The sequence below is a fragment of the Mustelus asterias genome, chromosome 19, assembly GCF_964213995.1.
Source record: "Mustelus asterias chromosome 19, sMusAst1.hap1.1, whole genome shotgun sequence".
In the NCBI taxonomy this organism is placed as follows: domain Eukaryota; kingdom Metazoa; phylum Chordata; class Chondrichthyes; order Carcharhiniformes; family Triakidae; genus Mustelus; species Mustelus asterias.
In genome coordinates this window covers 13,465,894-13,478,656 of record NC_135819.1, presented here as the reverse complement: position 1 = coordinate 13,478,656, position 12,763 = coordinate 13,465,894, and the positions used below count along the sequence as shown (strand labels likewise).

Below are 12,763 nucleotides of genomic sequence, written 5' to 3'. Positions count from 1 at the left end.
ATGGGGTTACAGGGATAGGGCCTGGGTGGGACTGTTGTCGGTGCAGACTCGATGAGCCAAATGGCCTCCTTCTGCACTCCAGTTTCCTCCCACAGTCCAAAGATGTGCAGATTAGACTGATTGGCCATGATAAATTGCCCCTTAGTGTCAGGGGGACTAGCAGGGGGGAGTTATGGGGATAGGGCCTGGGTGAGATTATTGTCAATGACAGGCTCGATGGGCTGAATGGCCTCCTTCTGCACTGTAGTGATTCAATGGGATTCTATGAAGCCAACTCCCACCCAGCACCACAGTGTGAATGAATATCTCAGCACGATGGCCAGGAAGCTTATACTGCTTACTGTCGTGGTGTTGGTCTACTGATTAATAGATTGCACGATCAATACTCATTCTGGAAAATAACAAGTGAAGCAGACAGATGTCACAGCGATGATGACGACTCCAGCTCTGATAGATCAGTAAAACCCCGTAAAGAAATGTGCTCGACCTGACTGGCACACTGTCCAGGTCCAGGTCCAGTAAAGGCAAGTTCTCCTCCGCTCAGCACCCTGACTTGGAAATATATCGGTTGTTCCTTCACTGTCGCAGGATTACAATCCTGGCACACCCTCCCTAACAGCACGGTGGGTGTACCTACACCACATGGACTGCAGCGATTCAAGAAGGCAGCTCACCACCACCTTCTCGGAGGCAAATAGGGATGAGTGACAAATGCTGGCCTAGCCAGCAACGCTCACATCCCATGGAAAAATAAGAAAAGAAAGGTTGGATTTATTGATTATAATCATGTATAATAATCTTTGTTTCAATTTTATAACCACATCTTCAGTGCAGAAGGAGGCCATTCAGCCCATTGAGCCTGAACTGACAACAATCACACCCAGGTCCCATCCCCGTAACCCCATATATTTATCCTGCTAATCCTCCGATACTAAGGGGCAAATTAACATGGCCAATCCACCTAACGTGCGCATCTTTGGACACTAAGGGGCAATTTAGCATGGCCAATCCACCTAACCTACACGTGTTTGGACACTAAGGGGTAATTTAGTATGGCTACTCCCCCTAACCTGCACATCTTTGGACACAATTTAACATGGCCAATCCATCTAACCTGCATATTTTGGGACACTAAGGGGCAACTTAGCATGGCCAATCCGCCTAACCTTCACACCTTTGGAGTGTGGGAGGAAACCGGAGCACCCGGAGGAAGCCCACGCAGACATGGGAGAACGGGCAGACTCCGCAAATGCAATGACCTGAGATTGGAATCGAACCCGAGTCCCTGGCGCTGTGAGGCAGCAGTGCTAACCACTGTGCCACCGTGCCGCCCATATAATGTCCTTTGTGGCCCTGAAACACCCCAGAGCGCTTTATAGTCAATTAAGTACTCTTTTTGAAGTGTAATCACTTGTAGACAGTACACAGAAACATCCCACAAACAGCATTGTGGTAATGACCATATAATCTATTCTTTGCGATGTTGGTTGAAGGATAGCCATTCGCCAACTCACCAGGGAGAACTTCCCTGCTCCTCTTTAGGTTATTTTGAGCCTGCAGGAAAGGATGGCACTTCTGACACTTCAGCACTCCATCAGTACAGTGCTGGAGTGTCAGTGTAGATTTGTGCTCAGGTGTTGAGTTGGACTTGAACCAACGATGCTCTGAGTCAGAAGTGAAAGTGCTACCCACTGAGCCACATTAAAGTCTGCTGTAAAATTGGGAAAGAGCAGGAAGGTTAGTTCCTTTATTGGCCATGCTAAATTCTCCCTCAGTTGGCAGACAGGAAACAAAGAGTAAGAATAAATGGGGTGGCACAGTGGTTAGCGCTGGGGCCTCACAGTGCCAGGGACCCGGGTTCGATTCCCGGCTTGGGTCACTGTCTGTGTGGAGTCTGCACGTTCTCCCCGTGGGTTTCCGCCGGGTGCTCTGGTTTCCTCCCAAATACAGTAAGAAGTTTAACAACACCAGGTTAAAGTCCAACAGGTTTATTTGGTAGCAAAAGCCACACAAGCTTTCGAGGCTCTGAGCCCCTTCTTCAGGTGAGTGGGAATTCTGTTCACAAACAGAACTTATAAGACACAGACTCAATTTACATGAATAATGGTTGGAATGCAAATACTTACAACTAATCCAGTCTTTAAGAAACAAAACAATGGTAGTCTCCACATCATTCCTCCCAAATGGCAGAATCATAGAAACCCTACAGTGCAGAAGGAGGCCATTTGGCCCATCGAGTCTGCACCAACAACAATCCCAGCCCGGCCCTATCCCCATAGCCCCATGTATTTACCCCACTAATCCCCTCTAACCTATGCATCCCGGGACACTAAGGGACAATTTAGCATGACCAAAGCACCTGACCCGCACATCTTTCGGACTGTGGGAGGAAACCGGAGCACCCGGAGGAAACCTACGCAGACACGGGGAGAATGTGCAGACTCCACACACACAGCAACCCAAGCCGGGAACCGAACCCGGGTCCCTAGCGCTGTGAGGCAGCAGTGCTAACCGACGTGCCGGTTAGGGTGCATTGGCCGTGCTGAATTCTCCCTCAGTGTACCCGAACAGGCGCTGGAGTGTGGCGACTAGGGGATTTTCACAGTAACTTCATTGCAGTGTCAATGTAAGACTATTTGTGACACCAATAAATAAACTGTAAACTTAAATAAACTTAAATAAAACTGCGGCGATGATTATATTTCTGTGCTCCCATAAGGGGGCCAGTAAACCTGGAAGAATACATTCAGATACTTTGGCCAACAGGGAAAGAGGGTTGAGATGGTGAATAGTCAATTTAGGTATTCAATGGGAGGTTTTTAGGCTGATTCCTTTTGAATGATGTTCTAGTCTCTGACTCAATAGTCACTCACTATACTGAGCCATGTTCTAATAACACTCTTTGTGGAAGTAGTACCCCCCTCACCCTCTGATCTTCTCGTGATACCACAGAGTCTGACTACTACCTATCGGAGTAAATATGGTGAGAACTTGCAGCTGAGAACAGCACACAGCCAGTTTCAATCTCTGAGTCATGTCACATGTTCATTACTCTTGTCCATGGCCTTCCACATATCCCAGCTCACTTTATACTGAAGTTTCAAAGAAAAGAACAAAGTACAGCACAGGAACAGGCCCTTCGGCCCTCCAAGCCCGTGCCAATCATGATGCCCCAACTAAACTAAAAAGAAACCTTCTGCCCTTACTCAGTCCGTATCCCTCTATTCCCTCCCTATTCATGCACCCATCCAGATGCCTCTTAAATGTTGCTAATGTGCCTGCTTCCACCACCTCCTCTGGCAGCGCGTTCCAGGCACCCACCACTCTCTGCATGAAAAACTTCCCCCGCACATCTCCCTTAAACTTTCCCCCTCTCACCTTGAACCTGTGTCCCCCTTTGTAATTAACACTTCCACCCTGGGGAAAAGCCTCTGACTATCCATCCTGTCTGTGCCTCTCATCATTTTGTAGACCAGGCCTCCCCTCAGCCTCCGTCTTTCCAGTGAAAACAATCCTAGTTTATTCAACCTCTCCTCATAGCCTACACCCTTGAGACTAGGCAACATCACGGTGAACCTTCTTCACATTCTCTCCAAAGCTTCCTTCTGGCAGTAGGGCGACAAGCAATGCTCCAAATGCAGCCTAACCAAGATTTCCTGTGGCTGCCGCAATAATCCAGAAGTGATTTTAATTAATTTCAGATTTATTTCCCCCACCCCTCCTGGCCTCGAATCAGGAAGTAAGTTGTTCTTTATTGAGGTCTTGCTGGTTGTCAGCAAGTCCCAAGTTGCGTTATGAAAGCAGGGCCAGTTGAAGTCAATGTTAAAAATGACTCCTATCAATGGGCTTGATGGATGTAAACTAACTTGTGGCGTTTGATCTGTTGCAGCCCTGGTCGCTCTCCTTCCTGTTATGACAATGAGATAGTGATGATGAACCATGTCTACAAAGAAAGGTTTCCAAAGGTAAGGAATGTGCTTGGGTCCATTTTACCCATTGTGTTAATAAGAGTTCTCAATCTAGGGGAGGCGATGGCCTAGTGGTATTATCGCTAGACTATTAATCCACAAATTTAGCTCATGTTCTGGGACCCGGGTTCGAATCCCGCCACAACAGATGGTGGAATTTGAATTAAAAAAAAAAAAAATCTGGGATTAAGAATCTACTGATGACCATGAAACCATTGTCGATTGTCGGAAAAAACCCATCTGGTCCACTAATGTCCTTCAGGGAAGGAAATCTGCTGTCCTTACCCAGTCTGGCCTACATGTGACTTAAGAGCCACAGCAATGTGGTTGATTCTCAACTGCCCTCCAAGGCCAACGAGGGACAGGCAATAAATGCTGGCCAGCAACGCCCATGTCCCACAAATGAATTTTAAAAAATCTCGACAACCAATTTATGGACAGCAAGTTCTTAGAAACAGCAATGTGATAATAGCCAGAACCTTAATGATAAGGGAACAGTAATCTAGTGAGTACAGTACTGGAATAGTAATCCGGGGGCCTGGATGAAATATCCAGAGGTACGCAGTCAACATTTTTGCAGGCAATGGCCTAGTGGTATTATCGCTAGACAATTAATCCAGAAACTCAGCTGATGTTCTGGGGACCCGGGTTCGAATCCAGCCAAGGCAGATGGTGGAATTTGAATTCAATAAAAAATATCTGGAATTAAGAATCTACTAATGACCATTGTCGATTGTCGGGAAAACCCATCTGGTTCACTAGATAAAAGCAAATTACTGCAGATGTTGGAATCTAAAACCAGAAGAGAAATTGCTGGAAAATCTCAGCACGTCTGACAGCATCTGTAAGGAGAGAAAAGAGCTGACGTTTCGAGTCCAGACGACCCTTTCTCAAAGCGGAAAGGCATAGAAAGTGGGAGATATTTATACTGCAGGGTGAGGGAATGAAAGATGAGTCATAGCCACAAAAACCAGGAGAAAGGCTGCTAATGGCAGCCCACAGAGAGAATAAAGGGTGTGAATGGCCAAACAGCAGAGAAGCTGGAATTAGAGGGTAAAATGTGACAGGTGAAGGTGTGGGGGGAGGGGGGAGATGGGTGGGAGAGAGGTAAAATTGAGAAAAAGGGGGAGAATAGGTAAGGAAAGAGGGGATTAAATAGGGGGAAAAGAGTGGGGGGGGGGGAATAAAGAAAGACAAAGAAACAAAAGGTAGAGAACAATTAAAAATAAATAAAATGAAAACAAAGGGATCGAGGTGGACTAGAGCTAATCATCTGAAACTGTTGAATTCGATGTTGAGACTGGAAGGCTGTAATGTGCGGGAAATCTGCCTTCTTTACCCGGTCTGGCCTACATGTGACTCCAGATCCACAGCAATGTGGTTGACTTTCAACTGTCCTCCCAGGGCAACTAGGGCTGGGCAATAAATACTGGCCCAGCCAGCGACGCCCATGTCCCATAAATGAAAAAGAACCAGACCTGCGAATGTCATTTTTGACCTTGCGCCAGTGACAATGTAGCACTTGGTCTGTTGGGACTGATGTGCTGGGTAAAGTTAGCTATCAGCCTTTGAGATAGAGGCTTGAACAGTCCAACATACAGCTTTAGGTAAGCATCGTCATTTCATGAAAAGGCAATTCACAATCACTATTCATCCCAATGTGGACACTACTAAGGGCAAAGAACACACGAGTCGTAGGAGTCATTAAAGCAGTGGAGGCGATGGCCTAGTGGTATTAATAATCCAGAAACTCAGCTAATGTTCTGGGGACCCGGGTTCAAATCCCGCCACGGCAGGTGGTGGAATTTGAATTCAATAAAAAAACATCTGGAATTAAGAATCTACTGATAACCATGAAACCATTGTCGGAAAAACCCATCTGGTTCACTAACGTCCTTTCGGGAAGGAAATCTGCCGTCCTTACCCGGTCTGGCCTACATGTGACTCCCGAGCCACAGCAATGTGGTTGACTCTCAACTGCCTCCAAGGACAAATAAGGATGGGCAATAAATGCTGGCCCAGCCAGCGATGCCCATGTTCCACGAATGAATGATGAATAAAATTCCCCACCATTAAATAAACTCGAAATTAAATAAAATCACCCCCAAACTCAGTGTGGAAATTTTTCTTAGGCTCAGATGTTGTCTCGTAAGAGAATGATTTGATTTGATTTGATTTATTATTGTCACATGTACAGTGAAAAGTATTGTTTCTTGCGCACTATACAGACTGAGCATACCGTTCATAGAGAAGGAAAGGAGAGAGTGCAGAATGTAGTGTTACAGTCGTAGCTAGGGTGTAAAGAAAGGTCAACTTAATGCAGGGTAGGTCCATTCAAAAGTCTGACAGCAGCAGGGAAGAAGCTGTTCTTGAGTCGGTTGGTGCGTGACCTCAGACTTTTGTATCTTTTTCCCGATGGAAGAAGGTGGGAGAGAGAATGTCCGGGGTGCGTGGGGTCCTTGATTATGCTGGCTGCTTTTCCGAGGCAGCGGGAAGTGTAGACAGAGTCAATGGATGGGAGGCTGGTTTGCGAGATGGATTGGGCTACATTCACAACCCTTTGTGATGTGAATGTGATGTGTACTTGCCTTCAGGTAGTTGTTCTATTGTAAGTGTAACGACTTTTAATCAGGCAATTGAGGTGGGCCCGTTAGAATTTGAACTCCCTGATTAAGGGCCAAAATGGATGGGCCAATCAGGGAGCCCCTTGCTTTGTATTTAATCAGGCGTGTCAGTTCCTCTGGAACTCCGAGTGTGGACTGCTGACTGAAAGCACTCTGTATGCACTTATCAGACTTGTAAATAAAAGGATTTTGTTTTTTTTATTCATTTGTGGGACATGGGCATCGCTGGCTAGGCCAGCATTTATTGCCCATCTCTAGTTGCCCTTGAGAAGGTGGTGGTGAGCTGCCTTCTTGAATCGCTGTGGTCCACATGATGAGGGTTGATCCACAATGCCGTTTGGGAGGGAATTCCAGGATTTTGGCTCAGCGACTGCGAAGGGACAGTGAAGGGACTTTTGCCTCCGAGGACTTATCACTGTAAGAATGGAGTGTCAGATTTGGTAGTTGCTGTCAGTTGCTTTGTGGATAACTAGGATAACAAAGACATTCCCTTCCTTCATTCCCAATGAAGGAAGGGCTGTAGACCATCCCAGAGGCTTTCGAGTATGGTTGAGCAATTTTGAAACACATAGAGCAGGAGCTTTGCTCTGAGCCAGAGGTGGTCATAGAATAGGAGCCCCCAAGACTCATTTTGGCAAGGTACATGATTAGAGAAGGTTGCAGCAATTTTTACTCTGAATCGAACCATGCCATGCCAAATCTTGGAGGGCTTCATGCCCAGAAGAGGTCCCCGAAGCTGAACTATTAAATCCTCCAATGCTCAGCCAGATGAACGCAGAATTCACACCAGGAGAAATGCAATTTAAGGAAAATTCACTTACAGATTCATCTGAAGTAGCGCCCAATACGATGTGGCGCAGTGGTTAGCACTGCTGCCTCACAGCGCCAGGGACCCGGGTTCGATTCCCGGCTTGGGTCACTGTCTGTGCGGAGTTTGCACGTTCTCCCCGTGTCTGTGTGGGTTTCCTCCGGGTGCTCCGGTTTCCTCCCACAGTCCAAAGATGTGCGGGTTAGATGGATTGGCCATGCTAAATTGACCCTTAGTGTCAGGGGGATTAGCAGAGTAAATGTGTGGTGTTACTGGGATAGGGTCTGGGTGGGACTGTTGTCGGTGCAGGCTCGATGGGCCGAATGGTCTCCTTCCGCACTGCAGGGATTCTATGATTAATGAAACTCAGTGTAATTCGATTGTTGGACTCAATTCTAATTGCAAAGTGCTCGAGTTTCACTGTGCAGTTTTGGATGGTAGTTATTCATGTGAATCCATGCAGTATCTGTTCTGGTGTGAATTAGTGAGAAGGTGAATCTGCTAATGTACTCATGCCCATTTTCTTGGCAAACTGCGAGGTTGCTCATGTTCATCGCTGTATTCTAATCTGAAATGATAGGTGTGAATTCTGTAATTCCCTCTGCAGAAGACTGCAAACCTTTACTTGTACACGTGACCCATAGAACTTGATACATGCTTCAGATCAGAAACCTCAATCATTTGACAAAAGAAAAGACTTACGTCACTTGTTATTAAAGACCTCAAGCTCATAGAAACCCTACAGTGCAGAAGGAGGCCGTTCGGCCCATCAATTCTGCACTGAACACAATCCCACCCACTCCCTATTCCTGTAACCCCCACACATTTACCCTGCTAGTCCCCCCTGACACTAGGGTCAATTTAGCATGGCCAATGCACCTAACCAGCACATCTTTGGACTGTGGGAGGAAACCGGAGCACCCGGAGGAAACCCACGCAGACACGGGGGAGAATGTGTAAACTCCACACACCCGAGGCCAGAATTGAACTCGGGGTCCTTGGTGCTGTGAGGCAGCAGCGCTAACCACTGTGCCACCGTGCCGCCCCCGTTGCTGTCCATAGCCACATAGCAAAAGAGGTTTGATTATTTGTTACAACGCAAAGGCTAATCCCCTCTATGTAATCTGGGAACAGTGTTTGGGAAGATGTTAACTGTTCTACATTAACGGTTAGAGGTTCATTAATATAAAGACCTGACACTCGTTTTGAATAAATAATTAACAAGTTATTTTATTCAACCAACCAGAACTTTAACTAAACTAGTAACATTTTAATTAAAGGATGGTTCGACTGAAATGCTGTTCAAATAAAGACAAGGACCATTCAGTACCAAAACAGCAATAACAGAATCTTAGTCACTCTCAAAAAAATCTGTACCCTACAAGGTCTGGTGACTTGGCAAAGATTTGAAGTCCTTTTCTGGTGATTTCTCTGCCTGTAAGGTCTTTCTGACTTGATACCCGTATTTTAGATTGATGGAGAATTCTCTTCAGAGATAGTTCTTTTAGCTGGCAGGGTGGAAAACCACTCCAAAGATGGCCTTCTCAGTTGAACACAACTGAACTCACTAACTGAACTGGAGTCACTGAAGACTGGCAGTTGAATTCCTATATTTAAGTAAAGTTTATTTATTAGTCACAAGTAAGGCTTACAATAACACTGCAATGAAGTTATCGTGAAATTCCCCTAGTCGCCACAGTCCGGCGCCTGTTCGGGTCAACGCACCCTAACCAGTCCTTCTTTCGGATTGTGGGAGGAAACCGGAGCACCCGGAGGAACCCCACGCAGACATGGGGAGAATGTGCAGACTTCGCTGACCTGAGCCGGGAATCGAACCCAATTCCCTGGTACTGTGCACAGTGCTAACCAGGGAGACAGAAGCAGTGGGAATTTGAACCCCTTGCTTGAAAACCTAACACCTACCTTCGACAAGATTATGAGGGGCATGGACAGAGTGGATAGTCGGAAGCTTTTTCCCAGGGTGGAAGAGTCAATTACAAGGGGGCGTAGGTTTAAGGTGCGAGGGGCAAGGTTTAAAGGAGATGTACGAGGCAAGATTTTTACACAGAGGGTGGTGGGTGCCTGGAACTCGCTGCCCAGAGAGGTGGTGGAAGCAGACAAGATAGTGAGTTTTAAGGGGCGTCTGGACAAATACATGAATAGGATGGGAATAGGGGATATGGTCCCCGGAAGGGTAGGGGGTTTTAGTTCAGTCGGGCAGCACGGTCGGTGCAGGCTTGGAGGGCCGAAGGGCCTGTTCCTGTGCTGCAATTTTCTTTGTTCTTTGTACATTCGAATGGGGTGAACCCTGCAATAAACCTTTAACTTGAGAGAGAATGGGTTCCTCTATAAACTGAGGCTAACTCTTGTGTTTAATTCCCTCTTTAGGCCACTGCGCAGATGGAGGAGAGACTACAGGAGTTCTTCACAGTCAATGCGCCAGAGAACGTACTCCCCCTGGCGGACGGGGTCCTCAGCTTCATCCACCACCAGATCATCGAGATGTCCCGGGACTGCCTGGATAAGTCACACGAGGGGCTCATCACATCACGGTATTTCTACGAGCTGCAGGAGAATCTGGAGAAGTTGCTGCAGGATGTGAGTCAGCATATCATGCGGCAATCTTATTGATCAAATGTCTCCCTTCAACATGCAGATTGCCAGCGAGAGGACATTTTTTTTCGCTTATGTTGCCAACTTTAATTGTGTAATTAGTTTTGGAAAAATTCTTTAAAATTATCTGGGATTCACAGAATAGAATCATAGAATCCCCACAGTGCAGAAGGAGGCCATTCAGCCCATCCAGCCTGCACCGATAACAATCCCATCCAGGCCCTATCGTCATAACACCATGTATTTTATCCTGATAATTCCCCTGACACTGAAGGGCAATTTAGCATGGCCAATCCATCTAACCTGCACATCTTTGGACATTAAGGGGCAATTTACCACGGCCAATCCACCTAATCTACACATCTTTGGACACTAAGGGGCAATTTACCATGGCCAATCCACCTAATCTACACATCTTTGGACACTAAAGGGCAATTTAACATGGCCAATCCACCTAACCTGCACATCTTTGGACATTAAGGGGCAATTTACCATGGTCAATCCACCTAATCTACACATCTTTGCACACTAAGGGGCAATTTAACATGGCCAATCCACCTAGCCTACACATCTTTGGACACTAAAGGGCAATTTAGCATGGCTAATCCACCTAACCTGCACACCTTGAGATACTAAGGGACAATTTAGCATGGCCAATCCACCTAACCTGCACATCTTTGAACGATGGGAGAAAACCGGAGCAGCTGGAGGAAACCCACACAGACACAGGGAGAACGTGCAAACTCCAGACAGACAGTCACCCGAAGCTGTAATTGAACCTGGGTCCCCGGCGCTGTGAGGCAGCAGTGCTGACCATTGTGCCTCTATTCCTTTATCTTGAAAGCATCTGGTGATGGCCCAGTGGCATTATTGATGGATTGTTAATCCAGAAACTCAGCTGTGGACCTGGATTCAAATCCTGCCACGGCAGATGGTGGAAAATGAATTCAATGAAAAAAAAAGTGGAATTAAGAATCTACCACATCCAAGGGTAAAGGGTATTTGCTCGAAGAATAGATTGAAGAAAAAGTTTTGGTTGGAGCAAAAGATACTGGGATGAGATTGGGTACAAGATGGTGACAGGTTTGGATAAGGTCAAGAAAGAAAAGGGACTCCCATCATCCGCTGGTACAAGGACTAACTTTATACTCAGTGAGTTGCAATGAGAGGTAGAAGTGGAGACAATGAATGATTTAGAAAGGCCACTTGAGGGAAATAAACTTGCAAGGGCTCTGGGCATAGGGTTTAGAAAAAATCCTTCAAAATTATATGGGATTCCTTCGTCTTGCGAGCACCTGGCATTGGCCTAGTGGTATTATCACTAGAATTTTGATCCAGAGACTCAGCTAATGTTCTCGGTTCGAATCCCGCCACGGCAGATGGTGGAATCTGAATTCAATAAAAAAGAAAAATCTGGAATTAAGAATCTACTGATGACCATGCAACCATCGTTGGAAAAACCCAGGATAAAAGTAAATTACTGTGAATACTGGAATCTGAAACCCAAAGAGAAAATGCTGGAAAAATCTCAGCAGGTCTGGCAGCATCTGTAAGGAGAGAAAAGAGCTGACGTTTCAGATGACAAAGGGTCATTTGGCCATTTTCTCTTTTGGTAACGGAAAAACCCATCTGGTTCACTAATGTCCTTTAGGTTGGGATTAACGGTACCGATGTTGGGCAGCACGGTAGCACAGTGGTTAGCACTGCTGCTTCACAGCTCCAGGGACCTGGGTTCGATTCCCGGCTTGGGTCACTGTCTGTGTGGAGTTTGCACATTCTCCTCGTGTCTGCGTGGGTTTCCTCCGGGTGCTCCGGTTTCCTCCCACAGTCCAAAGATGTGCGGGTTAGGTTGATTGGCCATGCTAAAAATTGCCCTTAGTGTCCTGAGATGCGTAGGTTAGAGGGATTAGCGGGTAAATATGTAGGGATATGGGGCTGGGGCCTGGGTGGGATTGTGGTCGGTGCAGACTCGATGGGCCAAATGGCCTCTTTCTGCACTGTAGGGTTTCTCTGATTCTCTCTTTGAACTGGATTTCTCTGCAGGGAGCCAGCATGGCGTCAATGAGCTGACTGGCCTCCCTCTGTAGCATAACATGGGAAGGTGATGGCCCAGTGGTATTATCGCTAGACTATTAATCCAGAAACTCAGCCAATGTTCCGGGGACCCGGGTTCGAATCCCACCACGGCAGTTGGTGGAATTAGAATTCAATTTTTAAAAATCTGGAATTAAGAATCGACTGATGACCGTGAAACCATTCTCGATTATCGGAAAAACCCATCTGGTTCACTAGCGTCCTTTCGAGAAGGAAATCTGCCGTCCTTACCTGGTCTGGCCTACATGTGACTCCAGAGCCACAGCAATGTGGTTGACTCTCAACTGCCCTCAGGCATGAGGGATGGGTAATAAATGCTGACCAGCCAGCGACGCCCATGTACCATGAATGAATTTAAAAAATGATTCTTTGAGGAAAGACACGATTCAGCTTATTGAACTAAGAGACATTGGTGAAGCAAATATAAACAGGAAATTTGACCGGGTGGACACAGGTTTAAAATAATTTATAGATATATCTATCCAGGTGAAAAATACATGAAAATCACATGGGAGGACCTGGAAAGACATTGAGGGCTAAACTTGAACAGGGTCACACATAAATCAGTTTTCCTCATGCTGTCTTCATAAAATCCTACAGTGCAGAAGGAGGCCATTCGACCCAGCGAGTCTGCATTGACCACAACCCCACCCAGG

At 46.4% G+C, this 12,763-nt stretch overlaps 1 protein-coding gene across 1 annotated transcript in view; it reads left to right on the top strand.

Annotated features, from left to right (window-relative positions):
* LOC144507633 (microtubule-associated serine/threonine-protein kinase 1-like) overlaps positions 1–12,763 on the top strand; it is a 118,866-nt gene that overhangs the window by 20,419 nt on the left and 85,684 nt on the right. The window contains exons 7-8 of the mRNA XM_078234789.1: positions 3,890–3,965; positions 9,789–9,998. Of these exons, the coding sequence (XP_078090915.1) occupies positions 3,890–3,965; positions 9,789–9,998 (286 nt within the window). The remainder of the gene's footprint in view (positions 1–3,889; positions 3,966–9,788; positions 9,999–12,763) is intronic.